This window comes from Podarcis erhardii (genome assembly GCF_964252035.2).
Source record: "Podarcis erhardii genome assembly, chromosome: 14".
Lineage (NCBI taxonomy): Eukaryota > Metazoa > Chordata > Lepidosauria > Squamata > Lacertidae > Podarcis > Podarcis erhardii.
This window is the reverse complement of record NC_138503.1, coordinates 52,865,664-52,890,411: the sequence shown is the minus strand read 5'-3', so window position 1 is coordinate 52,890,411 and position 24,748 is coordinate 52,865,664. Positions and strand designations below refer to the sequence as shown.

At 45.4% G+C, this 24,748-nt stretch overlaps 1 protein-coding gene and 1 long non-coding RNA gene across 2 annotated transcripts; one reads left to right on the top strand and one right to left on the bottom strand.

Moving 5' to 3' along the window:
• Window positions 1–212: 212 nt before the first annotated feature.
• LOC309329174 (cytochrome P450 3A9-like) lies at window positions 213–22,903 on the top strand. The gene is made up of 13 exons (XM_081839807.1): window positions 213–439; window positions 6,132–6,225; window positions 7,051–7,103; window positions 8,570–8,669; window positions 9,493–9,606; window positions 11,026–11,114; window positions 12,233–12,381; window positions 13,707–13,834; window positions 14,587–14,674; window positions 15,824–15,984; window positions 17,993–18,219; window positions 20,923–21,085; window positions 22,562–22,903. Exons 1-13 carry the CDS (start codon window positions 228–230, stop codon window positions 22,649–22,651), a joined length of 1,668 nt encoding a protein of 555 aa, XP_081695933.1. The 5' UTR covers window positions 213–227; the 3' UTR covers window positions 22,652–22,903.
• On the bottom strand, window positions 409–3,705 carry LOC309329381. The gene is made up of 3 exons (XR_014151105.1): window positions 3,187–3,705; window positions 939–1,705; window positions 409–540 (listed from the first exon to the last, which is right to left on the bottom strand). It is a non-coding gene; the product is annotated as an uncharacterized lncRNA (long non-coding RNA).
• Window positions 22,904–24,748: the final 1,845 nt, after the last annotated feature.

The following is a 24,748-nucleotide window of genomic DNA, read 5'->3' as shown; positions in this document are numbered from 1 at the left end:
AAGAACAGGCCTATGTAATGTTGAAACTGCTTGTTCTCTTAAATAAACAACGTATCTAAATAAACTGCTGGTTCTTTTTTTAAAAAAAAATATATTGGTGGATTGATATCTCCTCCCAGTGGCTTAGAGTTTTCAACTCTTTTCAACCCTGGTGATTAAATTTTGATTACACAACCTTCTGCAGGTCAACATATTTCCTTTTGCTCCACCCCTCTCAGAGGAAATAAATGTCCACCCAAGCCTCCTTTAGTCACTGGGCTACTTTGGTATCAGAAGACAAGGAGCTCTGCGCTACCCTGAAGCACTTCCTTGCCTTATCTCTGCCCCAAAGTGCCAACCTTCTCAACAGCAGAAGTCGGGAGGAAGCAATGATGGACCTCCTGCCATTCTCCATGGAGACTTGGGCTCTTCTCGCTCTCTTCATAGGTCTACTGATGCTGTAAGTAAATACTGGCATTATTGTTCAATCCCTCGGGGTATCATCTGTGCAAAACTGGGAATTCCAGCCTTGGCCAACCAGGCTCCATAGTCTTGGAGGTCCTGTGGGCCTCTCTCGCCCTTCCTCCCTTGTGAGTCCACCTCCTCACTGCCTTATCAGCAGGTGCCATTTCTGGTTCTGGTGCAGAATCCTGGAAACTATAGTTTCTGGTGCAGAAGCCTGGGAACTATAGTTTATGAATGCCAGAAGAACCCTCTAGTCCAGCATCCTGGTCGGTGGCCAACCAGATGCCCATTATGGGAAGGATTTGAGAGGTGGGAGAAGCACTCTCGCTCCCCTGTGTCTTCCAGCAACTGCAATTCAACTTAAGCTTGATGGGAAATGTAGCTTTGTGAGGTCCGCATCCCTAACACACTACAGTTCCCAGAACTCTTCATGATGTGGCATAAGTGTGCTCTCGATGCACGGTGCAGGTGTGAGCAGCTGCGCATCTACTGACCCTCATGGGCAGGTAAAACATACAAGCAGGTTTGCTGTTGAAGTACCAGCAGCAGGGATCATTCAGTTAGTAGCCTAAGGGTTAATTGTTAGAGGTGGGAGGCGGAGGTGTTGCCTAGCAAGCTGTCAGAATGGTAGGATACTGGCTGAGGCCACTCGTGCTCTGATTGGCTGTGTAATTCTGAGGGAGTTTCCCCCTGTATGCTTAGTTGAACATCTTCCTACCATGGACAAGGCCTGTAAATAATATTTAAAAACCCCACTCTGTTTATTTTATATGCTTCTTTTCTTCCATTTACCCCAGTAAAGTATAATCAGCTTCTCTTCTCTCTCGATTCCACCTCCATTATTCAAGTGACTTTGCTAACATACTAGAGGTGACTTGCAGTCACCAGGACTAGAAACTTGAGAAATTTCATCTTTGCGAATTTTACTATGGAACAATATGGTCTGCATCTCCCAGGCTAATGTGCAGTTCAGAACTTCCTTTTACACTCCCCCAAAGTTCTGAAGCACTCCTTAGCTACAGAAGCAGAGAAAAATGCATTTTAAAATGTGCATATTGAAAGAAAATACATTTGGGGCTATTTATGTGTTGAACTGCAGCTAGCTGGGGCTGATAGGAGTTGCAGCGCCAAACACTTGGAGGTGATTTACATTGTTTTTTCCCTCTCTCTCTATCTCGTTAGCTTTGTAAAGCAAAGGTATTAATGAATGTTTACTTACCTGTGTGTTCCCCCCTGAGACAAATGGCGTATAAGTTGTGTTCTGTATTCATAATTTAAAAAGAAAAGAAACATGTGGGGTTTTTTTTAATAGAGTCAATACATAAATGTGCATTGTGGGAGAGAGAAATGATTCAAGGCTTACATTTAAATGCAAATTCTTTTGTAGAGTTTCTTTCAAAAATAGCAGATTAACAGGTGCAGTGGTAAGGTTTATTTTTTTGGGGGGGTCTGCCCTGCACCCTCTAGGCAAGACTGCCACCCCTTCAGCAGTGCCAGAGTAAAATCCAGCTGTCAGTCTACTTGGAACGGGGTAGAGGGCACCATCTTGTTTTTCGCCTCAGGCAGCAAAATGTCTTTGTCTGGCCCTGTGTAAATGAACTCTCACATCCAGGCGACATGGGCCACATTCTCCCCAGAAATTTAAAGCTCCGTGACCCCACTTTAAACAGCTGTGGCTTCCCCTGAAGAATCCTGGGAGTTGTAGTTTGTTGAGGGTGCTGAGAGTTGTTCCCATTGCAGTGCTATAATTTCCAAAGTGAAGATAGGTTGATTGCTAAACCACTCTGGGTTTGGCAGTTCTGCAAGGGGAATGGGGGGGGGGTCCTCCTAACAGCACCCTTAACACACTACAACTCCCAGAATGATTCGAGGGGAAGCCATGGCTGCTTAAAGCAGGGTCACAGAGCTTTCAATGTAAGGTGCAAATGTGTCCTGAATGAACTTTGCCTGAACAACAAAAAGTACAGTGGTGCCACGCAAGACGAAATTAATTCGTTCCGCGAGTTTTTTCATCTTGCGATTTTTTCGTCTTGCGAAGCACGGACTTTGGAAAAGCTTCAAAAATCACCAAAGTCCTCAAAAACCTCAAAAAAGGCTACCACACCGCGTGCTGTGAGTTGCTCCTGGAAGGGAATGCATGGTTTTAAGAAAAAGGAAACAAACTTGCAAGACAAAGAAACAAACTTGCAAGACGTTTCCGTCTTGCGAAGCAAGCCCATAGGGAAATCCGTCTTGCGAAGCAACTCAAAAAACGAAAAACTCTTTCGTTTTGCGAGTTTTTCGTCTTACGAGGCATTCGTCTTGCGAGGTACCACTCTAGAACGTGGTTGGCCAGGAGCATGAGCAAAAACTCGGAGCGATACCCTTAAAAAAAAGAAACTGGGTTTGTTTTTTTTAAGCAACTTAAAACCAAGGAAAAAAAAACAACAAAATCCTGAAATGAAAAACTTCCTTGAAGAAAACCCAGTTCAGGCTGTAACTTCCAGCTCCGCTTTGATTCCTCAGCAATAAATATGTGTAAGCAGCATTTTTCTCCTGTGCTTCCTCCTCCTCCTCCTCCTCTGTTTTTCTGCCTCTTCGCCTTGAGCTGGCAATAAGCTATGAGCCCAGACAGAGAAGCTTTCCTTTAAAAAAAAAAAAAGAAAAGGGAAAAAAATATCTATTTTATTTTATTTTGCTAAAGCCTTTAAGGACCCCTTTCCGCTGGGGCACCTTTTTCCTTTATGAAATGATTGCTTTTACCTCAGGGTTATCTCTCTCTGAAGATTTCCGCCGAAGCAGCAGGCACCCAGCCTTTTATCAACGGGGGCGCTTATTAAACAGCCTTACAAAGTAGTGATTGCCAGAGTCGGGGAGGGCAGGATCCGCCCCCCTCCTCCTTCCCAGAGTAAATGCTTAATTCCTGAGTTAACATTAACAACTTGAGCGCCTCCGGGAAGGGTTTTGAAGATCTATCATCCGAACATTGTGTTCTATTTATTAAGGGATGGGGAGAGAGCAGCCGTTTTTAACAGCTAAGCTAATTTCATTTAAACAGAACATAACTTTCTTTCTTTTTATCAGCAGCAACCAGAAGTCTGGTTTTGTCTTCCACCTCGGCGGCACAATGGCCTCCTTCCAAAATGGAGGCCCTCATGTGTTACCCTCTCCGCCTGCTCTGCCCCGCTGCCTGTCGCTCTGAATCATTAGCAGAGAGCAGAAATGGCAAATAAGTCACATTCCCTCTAGATATTTAAAGCACCATCATACCGCTTTAAGCATTCATGGTTGTCAGCACCCGGGGCAAGGCAAGTAATTTGCGCCCCCTAACCCGTGGATCTGCGCCCCCTAACCCCCAGATGTTGCGCCCGGTGCAGCCGGCCCCCCTGCACCCCCCACGCTACGCCACTGCTGGGAGCTGTAGTTTGTTAAGGGTGCAGGTGTTTGTTAGAAGGCCCCTATTCCACCTCACAGAACTACATTTCCCAGAGTGGTTTATCAGTCAATCCCACTTTCCACGAAACCGGGGATTGTAGCTTCCTAACAACGTGCCGCTCCCTCAACAAAATGCAGTTCCCAGAATTCTTTGCAGGGAAGCCATGACTGTTTCACGTCGTGTCATAGGGCTTTAAATGTGTGGCATGAATGTCTTCTTCCATGCTTCTCAACAAGGGGGCGGGCTCCCCACACTCTCACGGACCCAACCACCCACAGGACACAATCAGGCATTTACCTGGTGGTATTGCAACCAATCCATCAATAACTCTTTATTTCCTCAAATGTTTTTAATTTTAACTGACTTCCTACCACTGTCAATAAATCTTTCTATGTGGCCCACTCTCCTTTCATATTTAACTTTTTTTTTACTGCTATTGCTTCAATTGGAGAGAGCCACCAAGGGGCTTTACGTTCCAATAATTTTTTATATCTATTCCACACACACCTCACAAACTGATTTTCTTATCGTGTGATCTAGGAATCCTTTATGCACTTTTATTTTATCATACCATAAATATGCGTGCCATCCATATCGATTATCATAACCTTCCAAATCCAATAAATCTGTATTCTCTAACAAAATCCAATCCCTCAGCTAACATAGACAGGACACTTCATAATATAGTCTCAAATCTGGCAGGGAGAAATCAGGCCGACGTACTGTTTGCTGGCTGAGGGTTATGGGAGTTGGAGTCCAGAATATCTGGAGGCAGGGTTGCCATATGTCTGGAATTTTGTGGACACAACTGGGATTCGGCAGTTGGAAGCAATGTCCTGGCAGAACTCACGGAAATGTCTGGGGAAATCTGGATTTATGTGGAAGAACCTGGCAGTGTGAGTCAGCTTTTAGTTGGATAAAAAAGGATAGTGGAGCACATGTCAAGCACAGACACTAAGAACAGCCAACACTGCCCCAACATTAGATTTGTGCACAGTGGTAGAACTTGCAGCAGTCAAAAACCTGAATGGTTAAGAGGCTTAACCATTCCTTCTTCCAAAGTCCTATCCGTATCAGAGATCATAACTATTTTATCAAGCTTTAGAAACTTTGAGGAAGGGGCTTTGGCTCAGTAGTAGAGCACATCCTTTACATGTGCAAATGGTCCTAGGTCCTTAAGGTAATTACGTCACATTTCCAGAGCGGATATACAAAGGCTCCCTGGAAAACTGCTGCCATTGTGTACAATAGTGAGCAAAGGGAACCAGTGGCCTCACGGTGATGGAAGGTAGTTTTCTAAGTTCTTAAGAAATCAGAGTGTTCAGGGGGCCCAGACCAGAGGAACAGACTTCCACTGGGGTCTTGTTTTAGGGCAGGGGTCAGCAACCCGTGGCTCCGGAGCCGCATGTGGCTCTTTTACACCTTTGCCGTGGCTCCGGGGCGGATACTAGCGAGGGGAGGAGGCGCATTGTGCGCCCCGACACTCCCCACTGTGGCGGGCGCTGTACTGGCTGTGACGTCACACGGGGGCGGTGCGTGCGTTAGTCACGCACCATCCTGACATCACCTTCCCGCCCGCCCGCCCGCCCGCCCGCTACATTGTCAGGGGCATGTACGCTGGTCACTGCATTGAAAGGGGGCATGTACGCTGGTCACTGTTTTGAAGGGGAGTGAAGAACACACACACACACAAAAGGTAACTTGTTAATTTAACGTTTATTTCTATGAGGAGGAGTAATTCTGAGGGGTCAAACAAAGAAATCATAAAAAGCGACAAAAAAAGTTATTTTTATATAATGACGAGTTTTGCGGCTCCCAGTTTTTCCCCCTTCGGAAACGGGTCCAAGTGGCTCTTTTTGTCTTAAAGGTTGCAGACCCCTGTTTTAGGGGGTTCGTTGGGAGAGGGGTTGTTGTTGATATTATTTTTTTTGTATCTTTATTTTTATCTCTTTTTTTAGATTGATGTGGGACATGTCCAATTTGGTTGTTTACTTTTTGATGAGTTTTATTTATTATTTGACAACTTTTGTTATGTTTGAAATTATGCTTGTGGGCTTTGAACTATGAATACTCTTGCACAGACACACAAACACACTGCCAATTCATCCTGCAGTTGCTAAGTGATGTATTTGCACCAAACTTTAGTGTCTGAATAGCCTTCTTTTCCTCATGCACCTGCCCTGTTACTACGATCATCGATGCTGCACAGCAACACCCCACTCTTCCTTTTGTTTTTACCAAAGCATAATGGATCTGCCTCATTGCTTTTCAGATATGGCATTTGGCCCTATGGCGTCTTCAAGAAACTGGGCATTCCAGGACCACAGCCGATCCCTTTCTTGGGCACTGCCAGTGCCTATCGCAAAGTAAGCTCACAAAGGAAGACCATTTCAATAGCTGAGGGGCACTGAGGTACAGTGGTCTCTTGGTTCTCAAAAAGAAAAGGAAAATAAAACACACCAATTTAAAATACAGGTTAAAATGCAATTTAAAATGCAGCCTCATTTTAAAAGTAGCTCATGGATCAAAACCGTAAGGGCAGGGAAACGTACGGGTCAGACTGAGTCCAAGCCAAAGGCCAGGCGGAACAGCTCTGTTTTGCAGGGCCTGTGGAAATATGTCAAGTCCCACAGGGCCCTGGTCTCTTGTGACAGAGCGTTCCACCAAGTCGGGGCCAGTACTGAAAAGGCCCTGGCCCTAGTTGAGACCAATCTAACCACCTTGTGACTTGGGACCTCCAAAGTGTTGTTATTTGTGGACCTTAAGGTCCTCCGCGGGGCATACCAGGAGAGGCAGTCCCGTAGGTACGAGGGTCCTAGGCCGCAGAGGGATATGATTTTGTCTCGCCACAGGTGAGCAGTTACTTAAAGATTGGCATTGCTTGCAGAATGTTGTGCCATTACGGACACTGTGTCTGGAAAACGTGATGCTACGCCATGGTTTGTTAAATAAATTACAAGTCATCTCACAGATGAGCAAAGGGCCTCGTTTCTCCCAATCTTGGTTTTGTTTCACAGCTGCTCTTGCCTCAGGTCTCTGTAGCGTAGCGAGCATTGGGGTGAGGACAAACAAACTTGGTTAGCCGGCTGGGCTGGGACAAAGCACACTTTGACTAAACAAATTACGGCTTTGCATCGTGGGGGAACCAGGCTTAAGCTGAATTTAACTCTGTATTAAAATATCCATTACAGGGAGTAACGGAGTTTGACAGAAAATGTTTTCAAAAATATGGAAGAATGTGGGGGTGAGTATGCCTTTTCTTCTTCTTTCCTTAAGCTGGGAAATTCAACTTGCAGAGTGATCGGTTAACATTTGGGAAGAGAAACTTTTAGTTGGTGGAGCTACAGACATGAAGTTGCATTCGATTATCACTGGATTGCTATTTTGGTTCTGGTGTGTTTTGAAATGAAGAAGAGAAAGTTAAAGGTGGTCCTCCTTTCTAGAAGCAACCTTAGTTTATTAAATTATAATCTGTTTCATGCTTTCCTGAATAAACTCTGGCAGACGCAGAAACATTGAGGTCTGAGTAAAGTAGATATTTGTTTAAATGCAAGCAGGTGAAGGTACGCTTGTCTTGTTCCTGCCTCCTGTGTGGTGCATTAATTATGGGAGGTCAAGATTAGCTGCCCCTGGATTAATGGAGAAAATTGGTCCCTTAAATATTGCGGCTCTAAAAAGCACACTTTGTTTGTATTTTGCAAAGATTTTTATTTTTTTAACTGAAAAGCAAAAACCCCAAAATAAATCCCAAGAACAGCACTCCTCCTTCCTTTTAGTTTTACCCAACCTGAAAGCATAGCTCAGCTCCAATCATACAGTAGGGAGAATATGAAAGCTGCTGGTGTCAATATTTAAGTGTGTGTTCATATTTACTGTTCAATGTTCAGTGTTTAAGTGTGTGTTCATATTTACTGCTGTGCCTGAGCACTCCTGTGCCTAACTGCAAAGCACTTACTGACTGGTGGTGCCAACTTTGGAGAGGTGGCAGGATATAAATACAGTGGTACCTTGGTTCTCAAACTTAACCCTTTCCGGAAATTCGTTCCAAAACCAAAGTGTTCCAAAACCAAGGCACACTTTCCCATAGAAAGTAATGCAAAATGGATTAATCTGTTCCAGACTTTTAAAAACAACACCTAAAACAGCAATTTAACATGAATTTTACTATCTAATGGGACCATTGATCCAAAAAAGGAAAGCAATAAACAATGTATTGCAGTCACACAATCAATCAATCAGTCAATCAATCAATCAGTAGCTGAACTGGGTTCCACACAGTCACAAAAGAAAAAAGAGCCACAAAAATACAAACACAAAATAAACAGCAAAAACAGATGGACGGAAGTGCGGCACTCAAACTGGAAGTGTAACACTCAAAACGGAGCACGTTCGGCTTCCGAAAAAAGTTCGCAAACTGGAACACTTATTTCTGGGTTTGCAGTGTTTGGGTTCCAAGTTGCTTGAGTACCAAGGCATTTGAGAACCAAGGTACCCCTGTAAAAGGATTGATTGATAGGCTGATTGCAAAGCAACTTATTCTGGGGCTGTGGTTTGAGGGATCAAGTGGTTTCTAAAAATGACAGAAGTTGGACATCCATGTCTTAAAACCAGCCAGGAAGTGCATGGCACAGTCCAGTCACGCTGGGGCAGTCCATAATTTCAGATCTTGCCAGCAATGGCACAGCTTACTCAGAGGAGTGTTTTTCCTAGGTTTTATGACGGCCGGTGGCCTGTGCTGGCTGTTACTGATCCAGCCATCATCAAAGTTGTCCTGGTGAAAGAGTGTTACTCCGTCTTTACCAATCGCCGGGTAAGTCCCTATTTTCAGTCATGTTCTGAAGAGGCCCTTTAAGGTCCAGCAGGGCCTCATGTCACAGGAAAGAAAGCTCAGAGGCAGCTGGAAGAGGGACCTGAAACAAAAAGGTTGCAGTGTTATCGCTACCGCCTTGAGCATTTTGTTGCTATATTGGCTCACGGTTCCTTGTCGGGGGCCATTTGAGGGGTTTAAGTATATGCTTATTTTAATATACAAATGCCTACATTTCTGCATACCTGGGAAGAGCCCCCCTCCCCTTTAAAAATGCACAGAAAGAAGCTACAACCTAATTTGGGGGTGGTTATGTTTTGTTTCTAGGGTTGTAGCTCCATGACAGAGCCTCTGCCTTGCTTGCAGAAGGTTCTGTCTTTAATCATAGGATCATAGAACCTTGAGTTGGGAGGGACCCAGTGTGCCATCTAGTCCAACCCCCTGCAATGCAGGAATCTCAATGAGATCATACATGACAGGTGGCCGTCCAACCTCTGCTTGAAAACCTCCAGGGAAGGAGAGTCCACAACCTTCTGAGGGAAACCATTCCAGTGTTGAAGAGCCCTTACTATCACAATGTTTTTCCTGATGTTGAGTCAGAATCTCCCTTCTTGGTTTGAGTTCTACACTCCAGAGCAGCAGAAAACAAGTTGGTGCCATCTTCCATGTGACAGCCCTTCAGATATTTGAAGACAGCTATCAGATTTCCTCTCCTCCTTACTGCACTCAACATACCCAGTTCCCTCAACTGTTCTTCATAAAGTCTCGTTTCCAGACCCCATGATCATCTCTCTTTCTCTCCCTTTTTTTTTTAACCTCCTGACAGATGTTCGGTCCAACAGGCAAGCTGAAATCAGCTGTTTCAGTAGCTTCAGATGACCAGTGGAAGAGGATTCGCACTGTGCTCTCCCCCACTTTCACCAGTGGGAAGCTTAAGGAGGTAAGAGCTGGGACTGAGCTCACAATAATTGCTTAAAAGACCTAATAGTATTTCCTGCAATGCCCAGTCCAAGCCCCTGACCAGGACTGGCTTAGCCAGCAAAAACATGTTAATAAAGAGTTCTGGCCAGTATATTCTCCTATCCCTTTCTAAATGTTGCGAATGATCTAGTCTTTATTGCGCAAAAAGCATTTCCCTTGAGAATCTCAGCAGTTATTCTTTCATCAGAGAAGCCTAATTAAAAGTGCTGGTTTTGACCTTTAGGACACACCCAAAACTGTGTGGAGGACAATGCGGATTGGGATATGTCATCCCTTCAATGTGGGAAGCAGTAAATGCCGCTGAATGCTTGGGATGATAAATGAGGAGTGTCGCTGTTGCGCTCGAGTCCTGCTTGCGGGTTCCCACCGAGGCATCTGGTTGGCCGCTGTGAGAGCAGGATGCTGGGCTCAGATGAGCCTCCTTTGGCCTGATCCAGCACCCACACTATTTTTAGGTTATTGCATGTGGACTAGGAGCCGCTGCTCTCCGGCCCTGCCAAACCCCCACCCCTTTGCCGACTCCCATCCCTGCTCTTCACATCCCACACAGCAATACCTCCCCTCACAGGTCCTCATTGTTTCTCCATCCCTGCTTTATTCAAACTTCCACTGTTGTTTAAAACTGCCACTTTAAAACCTCCCCTTCTTTTTTGTTGCCCTCCCTTCCCCTGGCCTGCCTTCATGCAAAACCAGGGTTGTGATGGGGACACTACAAATCCTCCACTGGGGATTGCTTGATGACAACCCTACATTTTTATGCATATAGGAAGATATACACTAGGCTGCTTCTAAGGTGAACTTGAAGAGACTGGGAAAGTTAGGAAGCAACAAGTCTGCAGTCAGGGAGGGAGTTTCAGTTTGGTTTCCTTAATACAGGGCGTACTTTTGTTTTTGGGGTGCCTTTTGACACGGGTGGCGCTGTGGGTTAAACCACAGAGCCTAGGACTGGCCAATCAGAAGGTCAGCTGTTCGAATCCCAACAACGAGGTGAGCTCCCGTTGCTCGGTCCCTGTTCCTGCCAACCTAGCAGTTCGAAAGCACGTCAAAGTGCAAGTAGATAAATCGGTACCGCTTCGCCGGGAAGGTAAACGGCGTTTCAGTGCACTGCTCTGGTTTGCCAGAAGCGGCTTAGTCATGCTGGCCACATCACCCGGAAGCTGTACGCTGGCTCCCTTGGCCAATAAAGCGAGATGAGCGCCACAACCCCAGAGTCGTCTGCGACTGGACCTAATGTTCAGGGGTCCCTTTACCTTTACCTTGATGCTATTGCAAGCAGCAGTGGTTGGAGGACCAGGCAGGATATAAATAACCCTCTTTCTGCTTTGTGTTGCCCTGTGCCACCTTCTCTCCCCTCCTCACCTTGTTGCCGCCACCTAAGATGTTTCCTATTATCAAGCACCACGTGGACAGCCTAGTGAAAAGTATTCAAGGCAAAGCGGAGAGGGCGGAGCCTGTGGACATCAAAGAGTGAGTAGCTGCCCAGTATGGCAAGTCATGCAACTAACTCTTTGGGAAAACTCACCTTTCAGGGTGATAAATAGGCCTATGGTCTGGGGGGGGGAGGGGAAAGCAAGATTTAGTGTGGCTGAGACTGGAGATTGTGGAATAGTCTTGGGCAGGGGGAGACAGTGGCATTCCTGGCTTCCCTTGAGCAGAACAGGTGGAATTCACTTCCAAGAGAGGTTAGGCTGGCTTGCTCCTTGCTATCCTTCCACTAGCAGGCTATAGACCTCTTTCTTTGGGCTGAAACTTGCAAGCTGCTTGCACAGTACTCAGTACGTTTCTGAGCACAATTCAAAGTGTTGGTGCTGACCTTTAAAGCCCTAAACGGCCTCAGTCCAGTATATCTGAAGGAGTGTCTCCACCTCCATCGTTCTGCCTGGACATTCAGGTCCAGCTCCAAGGGCCTTCTGGTGGTTCCCTCACTGCGAGAGGCCAAGTTACAGGGAACCAGGCAGAGGGTCTTCTCGGTGGTGGCGCCTGCCCTGTGGAACGCCCTTCCACCAGATGTCAAAGCGATAAACAACTACCTGACATTCAGAAGACATCTGAAGGCAGCCCTGTTCAGGGAAGTTTTTAATATGTGACATTTTAGTGTATTTTTCATCTTTGTTGGAAGCCGCCCAGAGTGGCTGGGGAAACCCGGCCAGATGGGCGGGGTACAAATAATAAATTATTATTATTATTATTATTATTATTATTATTATTATTATTATTATTATTATTTGTTATTATTATTATTGGTCAGGCTGCAGTAAATTTCCACCCATGTGCCCATTTTCCCTATAGGCACAAACAACCATATTCCTACAATTATTATTATTATTATTATTATTATTATTATATATAATTAAAGATGCTCTTGACAGCCTGGAGAGTCAAGACCTGCCCCCTGGAGGGGGCCAGGCAGATATGGGGATTTGGCAGTCCTGGGCCAGAGACACAGCAAATACCCATGCAAAAAACCAAACAAACCCACCCCTCCTGATTTTCACTGAATAGGGCAAATTCAACCCACTTGTTCCAGGCTTTCTTCTTCTTCCTGATTTCTGTCCTGTGTTTTATTTTATTTTTTGTCTGTTTAGGAAATTTGGGGCCTACAGCATGGATGTGGTGACCAGCACTTCCTTTGGGGTGAACACGGATTCCATGAACAACCCCAAAGACCCCTTTGTCAGGGAGGCGAGCAAGCTGGTGCGGTTTGACCTCTTCTCCCCAGTCTTCGTTTTATTATGTACGTTACTTCTACTGCATATAAATATAAATATCCCTGCTGCTCCCAGAGGCCAGAGTCTCAGGGCTTATCTCCCAGACCTTTTTTGGTGGCACCACACTTTCCAGGCAAAGCTCCATGCTTTAAAACTCTGTGTCCAAGATAATTTTTATTTTTTATTTTGTCTTGGCGCTTTCCCCAGGAAAACCCAATTGCCATTTGTTCTGATCTTGCATTTAAACGCAGGTTTTCCCAGGGAAAACACCAGGACAAAAAGACACAAGTGCTTGGACATGGAGCTTCAAAGCCTTGGCCCTGTGCCTAAAAATCCAGCACAAAATGAGGTCTGGATGAGCCCTTAAACCAGTTGCCCTGCATATGCTGATTTGATTGACATCCTGGGATTTGCGCTGGAGAGTCACTGGCCTGGTTCAAGTGAGGAGTTGGGCTGGAGATGGTCTCCTCCATTCACGGTGGCCAGGGCAGGCTGTGGACCATTTTCCACCTGAGACGAGACACCCTACTGACCCCACCCGCCAGACCTGGGCCCATGCTCTGGCAGGGTGGAAGGAGATCAGTGGCAACAAAGCTGCTCTGTGGTGGAAAAAACCCTTTTGGATGGGAATCTTGGCCAAGATAAGGTGTTCCATGAGGTGCTGCTGCTGTTCTCCTCGGCTTTGGATGAATCTTCCGCTTACCAAGTTGGCAGTTGCCACCACCAATAATAATAATAATAATTTATTTATTTATTTATTTATTTATACCCCGCCCATCTGGCTGGGTTTCCCCAGCCACTCTGGGCGGCTTCCAACAAAACACTAAAATACAATAACCTATTAAACATTAAAAGCTTCCCTAAACAGGGCTGCCTTCAAATGTCTTCTAAAAGTTTGATAGTTATTTTTCTCTTTGACATCTGGTGGGAGGGTATTCCACAGGGCAGGTGCCACTACCGAGAAGGCCCTCTGCCTGGTTCCCAAGGCCAAAGAGGGGTAGCAGCTGGAAGGAAAGGGTTGGAGGTGGGGTTTTGGTTGTGGAATTAGGGTCTCTCCCCGCTGTGAACATGCTGCCCAAGGCAGGTCGCTTCAGGTTACCTCAGTGGTGTGCCGGCTGGCTGGCCGGCCGGGAGAACCCATCCAGCACATCCCTGGACCCTTGTGATGCTGGGATGCCAAGCCATGCTGTCTCCCTTCTAAAGGGTTTTCTGACTGCACAATCAAAGCCTTATGTGCATATGAGCACCTCCTCAACTGTGAGGCTTTGAAAATGGGCTCCTGCATGCTGGGATAATGCTGCTGCTGCTGCTTCCTAAGGCTCATTCTTTGCTCTCTCCCCCCTCCAACCAGATTTCTTTCCATTCCTAAGTCCCCTTCTGGACAAGATGAACTTCCATATCTTCCCCAGCAGTGCTGTGAACTTCTTTGTCAGGGCAATCGGGAACATCAAGAAGGAACGGGAGCAAGCGAAAGGAAAGGTAAAACAACAACAACAACAAAATCCTCAGTGAGTTAACCTAGATGAGAAAAAAAAAATCATTTTAGATTTTTTAGATGGGGGAGGTGGGGGGGGAGTGCATTGGTGAGTCCTGACACTCTGATGTGACTGGTTAATTTTCTAAGTTGTTGCTGTTTTTCAAAAAGATTGGTTTATAGAAGAATTTTAAAAAGATTGGAGACTGACTTAAAAAAATTAAATTCTAGTATTTGTATACTGCCCTATACCTGGAGGTTTCAGGGCAGTTCACAGAATAAAATCAAAATATAAAACCACAAAATACACAATCAAAGTAAAAATAACAACCCAATACCCCCCCACTCATTTTAGAACGGCATAGGATCCTCTCAACATTAAAAGCAAGACAATTAACAAACCTAGACAGGAGCCACTCATTGGAAAGACCGTGGTCTCAGAAATGTCTGTGGCAATATTGATTGGCAACCAACTTGGCCAGGTGCCTTTCTGATACAAAAACAAAAAATAAGAGGGGGAAGGGGGAAGGGGGAGCTATCCAGTCCCTCCCACCCCCAATTCAAATTGCATTGCTTATAAGGGTAAGCCCTCATTCCAGGATAGCTCAGTTGGTTAGAGCAAGGCACTGAGAATGCCAAGGTTGTAAGTTCAGTCCCCGTATGGGACAGCTGCATATTCCTGCCTTTCAGGGGTTTGGATTAGATGATCCCCCGAGTTCCAATGATTCTAAGATTCTGTGGTTATTTTTGTTCCCAGGGCAGAGTGGATTTCCTACAGCTGATGATTGACTCCCAAAAGTCAGATGTGCATTACGAGAGCAATGGTGTGAACCACAACTATAAAGGTAACATGTGCTGTAAAAGGAAGGTCCAAAGTCTGTGCATGTGCAATGGGGGCTGGTGCATAGCTGTCAGCTTTTCCCTTTTCTTGCGAGGAATCCTATTTGGAATAAGGGAATTTCCCTTAAAGAAAAGTAAACGTTGACAGCGATGGGTTGTTGCGGTGTTTAAAAGGGGAGGGGAACCATGTATGACACCTTGAGCTCCTTGGGAAGAAAAAGGCGGGATAGAAACCAAATACATAACACATAAATAAATCCAGGCGCACAAATTCTAAACACTGCTTTGCCAAAGAAATGGAAGGAGTTTGGCAGCCACACCTATCCTGTGAGGGCGAAACGAATTTGAGCCTCAGGCTCTGTGTAGCTTTTGCATTCGTCGCCGTAAATTTTATTTCACAATAACAATAACAGCAACAACTTCCATTCCATCCCAGAGCTTATGGGCTGATCACAGATATGCCCCCGCCCTGAGCTCCTTAATTGGGGTTGGAATATATATTCTGAAAAAGCAGATTTTGCAACCTTGGCAGGAACCCATGCTTCCTTTGATGTTTTCTATGAACATTAATTAACAGTACTAGGAATTCATTATGTGATTCCACCCTCCAGTCTTGCCTAGGGATAGGCATAAAAGCAGGTGAGCCCATCCCATTTTAAGTCATCCTGTTTTCAGTGGCGGACCTACATTTTGGGTGGCCCTAAAGCTTGAACTGTCATGGAGACCCCTTCTCAACCAGGAATGAAGTCTAGGTAACCACTGTTCTCATCTTCACTGGGGTTGTTCCATGACAGATCAGCGCTTAAAACCCCCCAAAAAACTACTACATCTCAGATCTGGGTTAAAATTGCTGGGTTATCTCACATGTCAAAGTCACTAGTGTGAATAAATATTTCCTATGCATTATAGTTCATTATAGTTCTCAGGTTATTGGTGGGATCGAAACAATATACTTCATTAGTTTCACATACCCTCCAACATTACAATAGAGACGTCCTAAGGAAAAGTGGGACATTCCAGGATCAAATCAGAAACCGGGACTGCTTCTGTAAATCCGGGACTGTCCCTGGAAAATAGGGACGCTTGGAGGGTCTGGTTTCCTAGTAGATCTGCCTGTGCTTCTGTCCAAACTTCCCTTTCCTTTCTCTGTACAGCATTGACCGAGGAAGAGATTTCGGCACAAGCCATTGTGTTCATATTTGCGGGATACGAGGCCACCAGCAATATCCTTGGCTACATGGCATACGAATTAGCGACCCACCCAGACGTCCAGCGAAAACTGCAAGCTGAGATTGACGCTGTCCTGCCTAATAAGGTATTTAGTAGCGCTCAGGGCCGAGCATCAGAGGAATCCCTTCCATCAACCACATCCATTAAGCAGCACCTACCTGTGACCTCTTTTACTATTAAAAAAGCAGATATAAAATGGCATTGTATAATACAGGCCCTCTGTGCTAGGGATGTTGGAGGAATTTGGCATCTGTGAATTCTGATGCAAACTGACCTGGCCGTGGACTGCTTAGTGCAGATTGGAACGCAATCTGCCATCTTTGAGGTTGTTGGGAAAATGCCCTGGGGTGCCCCTGCAGCCCCCGAACTCCGAGCATCCTCCGGTATGTGCAGTTATGGAAAAGGCATTTCCATTCTTCTCCAGTGCGCTTCAGCGACATATATCAAATGATATATGCACACTAATCTTCTGGCAAAACACAGCAAGAAGTGTGAGACATCGTAGAGCTAATCTACGTATTTATTTGCACACTGTGTACAGACAAAGGATTCATGGTGTCCTCTCTCTCCAGCTCCGAGAGAAGAACAGACAGAAGTAAAAGCAAAAGTACAGTACAATAGAACATACAGCGGAAGAGATAAGATTGTCTTCCGTTCCCACACTCTTCCCAGACAGGCATTGATCTACACCAATCTCATCTGCAGCTTTGGAGGCGTGACATGCTAACAGAGGTTTCACAGACTCCATATTTTGCAATGCGTTTCTCGGCTCAGAAACAAATGGAAAAACAATGCACCAATGTTCATCCATTCAATCGACTCAAAGGCAAAAGAAAGAATTATGTACCCAAATTTAATGATTTGTTTCATGAAATGAATACACCACCTGGTTATCTTCCTTTTAATCAAAAAAACACACACCCTTAGAAGCAGTTTACAAAAGAAAGACAAAATATTGGTAAAAACAGTTAAAAGCAACTGTTTTAAAACATTTTAAAATAAAATAAAATCAGCTATGAATGAAAAAAAAAGATTAAAGGAAATGGTAGTATTCTACATACTACATATCTGGGACAGCTTCTCTAAACAAAAATGTCTTTAGCAGGCACTGAAAAGAGAACAGTGAATGTACTTACCTGGCTGGACAATGAGGAATGGTGGGGGGTGGGGGTCCAGTGGGAGAACCCCCTAGAGAAGCCTCAGGAGAGAAGGCTCAGAGCCAGGGGAGTGGGACACAGAAGACAGGTCAGAGGATGAAAGGGGGGCGGAATAGTTGGATGCTGAAGAAGCAAAAGGCTTGAGTGAGAGAGAAGAAGAGGCAGAAAGCACTGCGGACACAGGACAGGCAGCTGAGGAGGAGGTGGGGACAGAGGTTACAGCAAACTTGTAGGAACCTGACAGTCCTACTGTATTCAGCTCCCTTCCTTCCTTGTCTAAGGGCATAGAGGGCCCTGCATGTAGCAGAACAAAGAGCACAGAGGGTGCAGAGCCCTCCTCCCAGATCGGGTTTAAGACTGTTGGGAAAACATCCAGCCAAGGAGGAAGTGGGAGGAACAGATTGTCAGTTCTGGCAATTGCTTTGCCCATGGGTTTCTCTGTCTGTATTCTGTTTCCTTGAAGTAGGGACGCAGGTGGCACTGTGGGTTAAACCTAGGGCCTAGGACTTGCCAATCAGAAGGTCGGCGGTTCGAATCCCTGCGATGGGGTGAGCTCCCGTTACTTGGTCCCCACTCCTGCCAACCTAGCGGTTTGAAAACACGTCAAAGTGCAAGTAGATAAATAGGTACCACTCTGGCGGGAAGGTAAACAGTGTTTCCATGCGCGGCTCTGGTTTGCCGGAAGCGGCTTAGTCCTGCTGGCTACACGACCCGGAAGCTGTACGCCGGCTCCCTTGGCCAATAAAGCGAGATGGGCGCCGCAACCCCAGAGTTGGCCACGACTGGACCTAATGGTCAGGGGTCCCTTTACCTTCCTTGAACAAAGAACCAACTTTACTACTTCTATCTGAGTTTCTGTGTTGGCCCCAATGTAGACAGTGACCAACTTTTTAAACATAACTCTCCCATCCCTCTCTTTCTCCCTCCCTCCAAAAGGCTCCCATCACCTATGATGCCGTCATGCAAATGGAATACCTTGACATGGCTACCAGCGAAATCCTCCGGATGTACCCGGTTGGCGGGCGAATCGAAAGAATGTGCAAGAAAGACGTGGAGTTGAATGGAATCACCATTCCGAAAGGGATGACGGTTATGATTCCACCGAGCATCTTGCACTACGACCCAGAATACTGGCCGGAACCCGAAGAATTTAGACCTGAAAGGTACTGAATGCAACAACCACCTCCTCCTGCCCCTCTTTGCTTCTAGTCGTCAGGGTGTGTGTAAGGCAAGGACTGGGAAGACTCAGGGGGGAATCCCCACTTGGCCATGAAGCTCGCTGGGTGATCTTGGACCAACCATGGTCTTCCAGGGTTGTTGTGATGATAAAGGTGGAAAGGGAAGAGGGCCAGGAGCATTGCCCTGAGCTTCTTGGTAGAAGTGATGGGTATAAATATAATCATTAACCATAAGAGGTTGTGCAAGTTTGGGGACAGCATAAGGGTTCTTGTTTGTGGTTGTGGAAAGTATTGAGTTACATAAGAACATGATAAAAGCATCTGCTGAAGAAGTCCAGTCTCCCATCTAGTCCAGCATCCTTTTCTCTGAGAAGCCCCAATGGGAAACCCAGAAGCAGGATTTGAGCACAAGAGGAAATCTCTCCTCCTGTGGTTTACAGCCACTGATATAACCTCACATTGGATGAACTACTTCTCCTTTATCAAGGATGGGGAGCATGGGAGACCCAGCCAGCATTGCCAACAGTCAGAGATGATGGGAGCTATGGACCAAGATCCTAAGGACCACACCTTAAGCTTCCTCATCCTTGCCTTGCACCAACCAATGCTTCTGAAGGCATGGGTTGCAAACCTCCATCCTTGTTCCCAAGTCTGAGGAGGCAACAACCCCCCCTCTCACACAACTCTGGCCTTTGTCTTTCTTCCTAGCAGCTAGGTGAGGGAGGGTCAGGGTTAGGCCCCTCCAACCCTTCTCACTGGCTCATACGAGATCAGCACAAATAGCTGGGCCTGGTGAGCCCTTAATGTTCCCAAAGCCATAGTTATAATTCGTGGATTGCCATCTGATTTTATTCTGATTTAAAGCTGTATTTCAACTGATTGTTTGATCTTATGTTTTAATGTATTATATATTTGATGTTAGCCACCCTGAGGCTGGGGAGGGTGGGATATAAATAAAAATCATCATTATCATCTAGCTGGGTTTCCCCGGCCACTCTGGGTGGCTTCCAACTAAATATTAAAAATGCAATAAAACTTCCCTAAACATAGGTGGTACTTAGGTGGCCACTATCCCACAACCAAACTTGCCTGGCTAGCTCCACAAGGGAATCCTCCATTAGCTTGTAACCCTTGCTGGATTCAGGACCCCAGGAAGTAGAAGGGGCTCGGGCATCAGGCAGACTTAGCCCCCAGACTCACAACAATGTATTTGAGGGAAGAGTGCATCAAAATGCTTGTACCTGATTTCAGCTCTCTGGTTTGGTGGTACTGGGAGGACAGCATGAGAGCCTGGCCTGTAGAACTCCCATTCCGAGCCCAGCCAGAGACCTGACAGGCAATGCAGGGGGTCTTTTCTTTTTTCTTTTTTTAAAAAATATTTTTTATTAACTGGCCAATCAAATCAAATCAAATCAAATCACATCACATAAATTCCGAATTACAAAGCCGAATTTTAAATTTTGTTGAGGGAACCCATATTTCAAGATCCGAAGGGGGATTCTGATCATCTTCTTGCCACTGCGTTAATGTCCAAATCAGTCCAAACAAAGTTCATAATTCTATCCAGTCTTATCTTGCTGTTTCCACATCACCTCTTGTTCATATATTTTCTCTTTTTTCTTTATGATCTCTTCTGATAGTCTCCTTAAGCCGATAAACACCAATAATAATCCTGTGTGAATTTTTCTGTTCCTCCAATCCTCAAATCAAGATGGTTTCCATATATCATCGCCTTCAAAGATAACAGCACTCTTTCCATCATTAATCTCGCAAAACTGTCGCTCTTAAGTCTCACTGAGGAGTTTCACCCACAATATAAAAACAGCTCTATTTCTCTATTTCTCCTCTCAGACTTAAGTCCTCTGACAGAACTTCCCAATATGGTGACGGCACTTTTAACTGCGTCATTTCAAAGCCCTTATACATTCCACGCGCTTCTTAAAACATGCTTTGGTTTGAAAGTTTATCTCCACACAGCCTTAAATCCACAGCTTAAGTCCTTAAAACAGCATTTCTGACTTGTGGGAGGGGGGGATTCTTGTTTAATCACATAAAGGAAAGAAAGGAAAGTTTTTTCCCTTCCCCCATCAGTTCCTTTGCCATACCGAATCTTGGCGTATCTTCTCATGATTTATACTTGTTCCTCCGACTCGTCTTGTTTTATCAGAGATCTCTTCTGTTAGCAGTCTTTACTCCCCCTTCTTCCTTGAAACATGTGCATTCCCCAGAGTGGCTGGGGAAACCCAGCCAGATGGGCGGGGTACAAATAATAAATTATTATTATTATTATTATTATTATTATTCTTCTTATTATTATTCTTCGCTTCATCCAAATTGTTTCTTTTGAAGTTCTTACAGCTAGTGGCGCAGATCAGAGACAGCATCCAGGAGCGCCGAAATCCCACAGGAGGGCATTGTGCCTAGTGCCCCCATCCCCACAAATTCGGGGGTGGTATAGGGCATAGCAGGCAAGGGCAGTCCCCCACCACAATCCGGGGGGGGGGGGTAGGGAGGCTAATTACTCCCATCATAGCCTCCAAATTACCTTGTGTGGGTCGGAGAGATGTTATTGTCAGCCATCTTCTGATGCGCCCCTAGTGGTCCCTCCGCAGGGGGTCTTTTCTTAAGCCCCTTCACTGCTCAGACAGTTGCAAACGACGGCTTCTCCTCCCTTCTGTCTGCTAACAGATTCAGCAAAGAGAATAAGGAGAGCATCAACCCTTACATTTACCTGCCATTCGGAGCTGGTCCCAGGAACTGCCTTGGGATGAGGTTTGCTCTCCTTACCGTGAAGGCTGCTATTGCTAGCCTGATGCAGAACTTCACCTTCAAGCCCTGCAAGGAGACAAAGGTGAGGCACCGACCCTACTGTTGGGTAGAGGGCAGCAGCTGCCTTGGGCAGCAGCTGCTGGGAGGCCGGGGAAGGACAGGGAGGGTTGTGCACCTGGCCACCCGCCTGCTGAGCTCGGGTGCAGTCCAGGGGCTGCTGTCCACATGCTGGTGCTGAAGTCAGAGTCCACTGCCAGGCCAGGCGGCTTCATTTGTGGGTGGGGGGTGGCAAGCAGAGGGTGGATTTTGCCACAGGCAGAAAAAACTCTTGGGCCAGCTCTGGGACCTGGGACTGATCTGTGCTGCTGTCTACAAGGGAGACAGCCAACCTGAATCAGATGGAGCTTTTCCACCATATGGAAGTGTCAACAGGTTATGCCTCACCTGCAACACAGGTGGTACTGAGTGTTCCAGAAGGTGCTGCCATTTCTTCTTTAACCCTTTAGTGCTCCTCCCTGACTGAGGGCTTATCCACACCTCCCTTTTGCTCCACAGCTTTCCCTCGAGGAAACCTAATATTTAGCACTGAATCAGAACAAAGGCAATCAGATTTTCTGGGGACTGTTGCTTGTGCTGATTTAGTGCTAAAGAGTGGGTTTTCCAGGAAAAAGCAGTGGGGGAAAGGCAAAACCACTTGGACCCATGCCGTGGGTCAAGCGGAAAACCATGCAGACTTGTGCTTCCTGGGCATGGGAAGTATGGTCATATGCGGGCACAGCAGCGTTTGGTGCCACTCATTATTTGTTATCTATGCCTTTCATCCTTTTGGTACACCCCAATGAGGGAAAGCCAGATGTGGCAGGTTCTTTTCAACTGCACATCTGATGCAGAGACAGAGGCACCTTAGGAAAAGGCAGCTTCAGATGTTCCTATGTTGGGGGGGGGGAGACATGTCAAGGGTGGGTGGAGCTGAAACCAGTGGCGGGCAAAGCCACAACCCAAAGTGGGACAGGTTGCCACCTTTTCTCTCTTTCTCCCCCTCTCTCTTTGCCAGGAAGGGACAGGTTACTCTTGCCAGTTGTCAAAACCAATTGCGATCATTTGCAGAGCTGCCTTTTTAAAAAAAGAAGGAAAGAAAAAAAGAAGAAGCCAAGGGCTGTGCCCAAAATGGAGAAGACCATAGGCTGCCATTTTCTGATCATATGCTGTCCCACGTACTGCTCAACTACACAAACATGCCTATTAATTGGTCATGGGCAGCAGCCCTCTTAGCTCCAACGGTGTCTGAATAGGCTTGTAAATGCTCAGTGTTCATTTCACAAGGGCTGAGATTGTTAGGATTGGGAGGTTATGGCTATGGGGAAAAACACATTATTCCTTTTAGACTACTGCACTCTTGTGATAAGGGCGTAAACATGCAGTGGAAGAAAGTTGAAGAGTTTGCGATATCTTTGAGTCCGTGCCTCTTCACCATCCTTAAGATCTCTGTTGCACCTCCTTTTTCAAAACCCTTCTGTTTTCTGGCCTCTAAATCCGGTTTTTCTCTCTCATGTTCCAGATCCCAATGGAATTGGTCTCAATAGGACTGATAAAGCCCAAATACCCCATCATCTTGCAAGCCGTCTCCAGAACCAGCTCTGCACAGTAGTTGAGTTTTTCCAGCAGAATCCCATTACTTTGGCAATGCTGAGAGATCTGTGGCCAGTGTATCGATCCTTTGGACCATTCTTCTGGTGAAATGTGTTTTGGTCTTTATTTGCCCAAACTCTTCCGTCCCTTGCCATGTGATGTGATGACTTGGACACCTCAAATTTTCATACTTCACAATTTTCTACTGTGCATCCATGAGCACATGGCTGAGGTTGTGTCGATGGAAGCCTAGCAACTTAGCAGTGACAAAGGTTTTCACCTCTGAAAGCAGCAGTTTCCTGTCTGAGACCAGGGAGAAGAGTTGGTGGAAGAAGATTGGAAGAAATTTAAAGACTATTTACAGAAACACTGTAAAATTATTGAATGTTAATGATGTTGGAATGAAATGAAGTGGTTTTAGCAATAAGATAGAATAGGAATATGTAAAAATGGATTGATATTAGATGAAAATTCAAAGTTATAATATGTGAAGATAAAGAACTAAGAGTAAACAAAGAGGGTATGGATTTGCTGAACTAATTATTAACTGGAATACAAAAAAAGGGAGGTGTGAGGAAGTCATGAAAATAAGTAAATGAGTGGTAAGATAATAGAAAGAGGGATTTATTTTTAACTGCTTTTATTTTTTCTTTTCTTTTCTGGTTTTGTATCTCTTTGTATTTTCTTTTTACTATTTTTGTAACTTTTTCTTGTTGAAAAGCTAATAAATATTATTAAAAAAATATATGAAAGCAGCAGTTTCCTGAATAAGTTCTGCTGGCCCTTACATGTCTAGCTGACTATCATCACCCACGTGGCCAGTTCAGAAAGTGTGGCTGTGATTGGTGGTGTGACTGGTCCAGGGAGCAAATTCATTCACTCTTAATCAGCTGCATTTGCTTCAATAATGTCAGGATGCAGGGAAATCAAATACTTTACGTGGGTCCTTGACTTCCTGGGATTGCTTTATGAAGAAAGAAGTCCTAAACAAGAACAAAAAATGTGGTGCTGAAGAAGCAGCTGGGGGAAAGGCAGCAACAAGATGCAAAATACTCCTGGGGTCAGGGTCTGCTGTTATTTTGAGTGATTATTTTAACCCCCCTTCCTCCTCAAAAGTCCTAGTACTTTCCACCAAAACTGGAATCGATAAACCTTCAAGTATGTGTGTGTGTGTGTTTGTGTGTGTTTTCAAAAATAAGATTGTACCAACAAAAATAAAGAGTAAAGAAACAACGCCAGCTGTGTGGAACATTTATTGCGGGTGCCATAAAATGGGCAGACTGTTCAGGATGCTTTGGCAGACATAGAATCATGGAATCCTAGAGCTGGAAGGGACCCTGAGGGCCATCCAACCTCTGCTTAGAAACCTCCAAGGAAGGAGAGCCCACCACCTTCCGAAGAAGACCATTCCAGCTCTTACTGTCAGAAAGTTCTTCCTTTCACAGGAATCTCCTTGCTTGTAACTTGAAGCCATTAGTCAGAGTCCTACCCTCCAGAGCAGGAGAAAACAAACTTGCTCCATGTGACAACCCTGAAGATATTTGAAGAGGACTTCATCAAAAACCATTGCACAAAGGGAGATTTTGGAAGGAAGAGTCACATATTGATAGGGTAGCCTCACAACGTAGAGGTGTTTGTTCTTGGGGCGCTGTGGTCTGAACCACTGAGCCTCTTGGGCTTGCTGATTGGAAGGTCGCGGTTTGAATCCCCACAACGGGGTGAGCTCCTGTTGCTCTGTCCCAGCTCCTGCCAACCTAGCAGCTCAAAAGCATGCCAGTGCAAGTAGATAAATAGGTACCGCTCCGGCGGGAAGGTAAACAGCGTTTCTATGTGCTCTGGCACTCGTCACGGTCCTCCGTGCACCAGTAGCGGTTTAATATTATTATTAATAATAATAATAATAATAATAATAATAATAATAATAATAATTTTTATTTATACCCTGCCCTCCCCGGCCAGAACCGGGCTCAGGGTGGCTAACACAAGTAAAATTACAATAAAAACATAATAGGAAAAAAACCCCAATTTAAATAGAGGTTAAAATGCAATTTAAAATGCAGCCTCATTTTAAAAGTAGCCCATAGATCAAAACTGTAAGGGGAGGGAAACCTAAGGG

Excerpts from the sequence above, each read along its gene's own strand:
- LOC309329174 (XM_081839807.1), top strand. The coding sequence starts at position 228 with ATGTCCACCCAAGCCTCCTTTAGTCACTGGGCTACTTTGGTATCAGAA. Across the intron at positions 15,985-17,992 it reads ACGCTGTCCTGCCTAATAAG|GCTCCCATCACCTATGATGC; the intron begins GTATTTAGTAGC and ends TCCCTCCAAAAG. Across the intron at positions 18,220-20,922 it reads GAAGAATTTAGACCTGAAAG|ATTCAGCAAAGAGAATAAGG; the intron begins GTACTGAATGCA and ends GTCTGCTAACAG.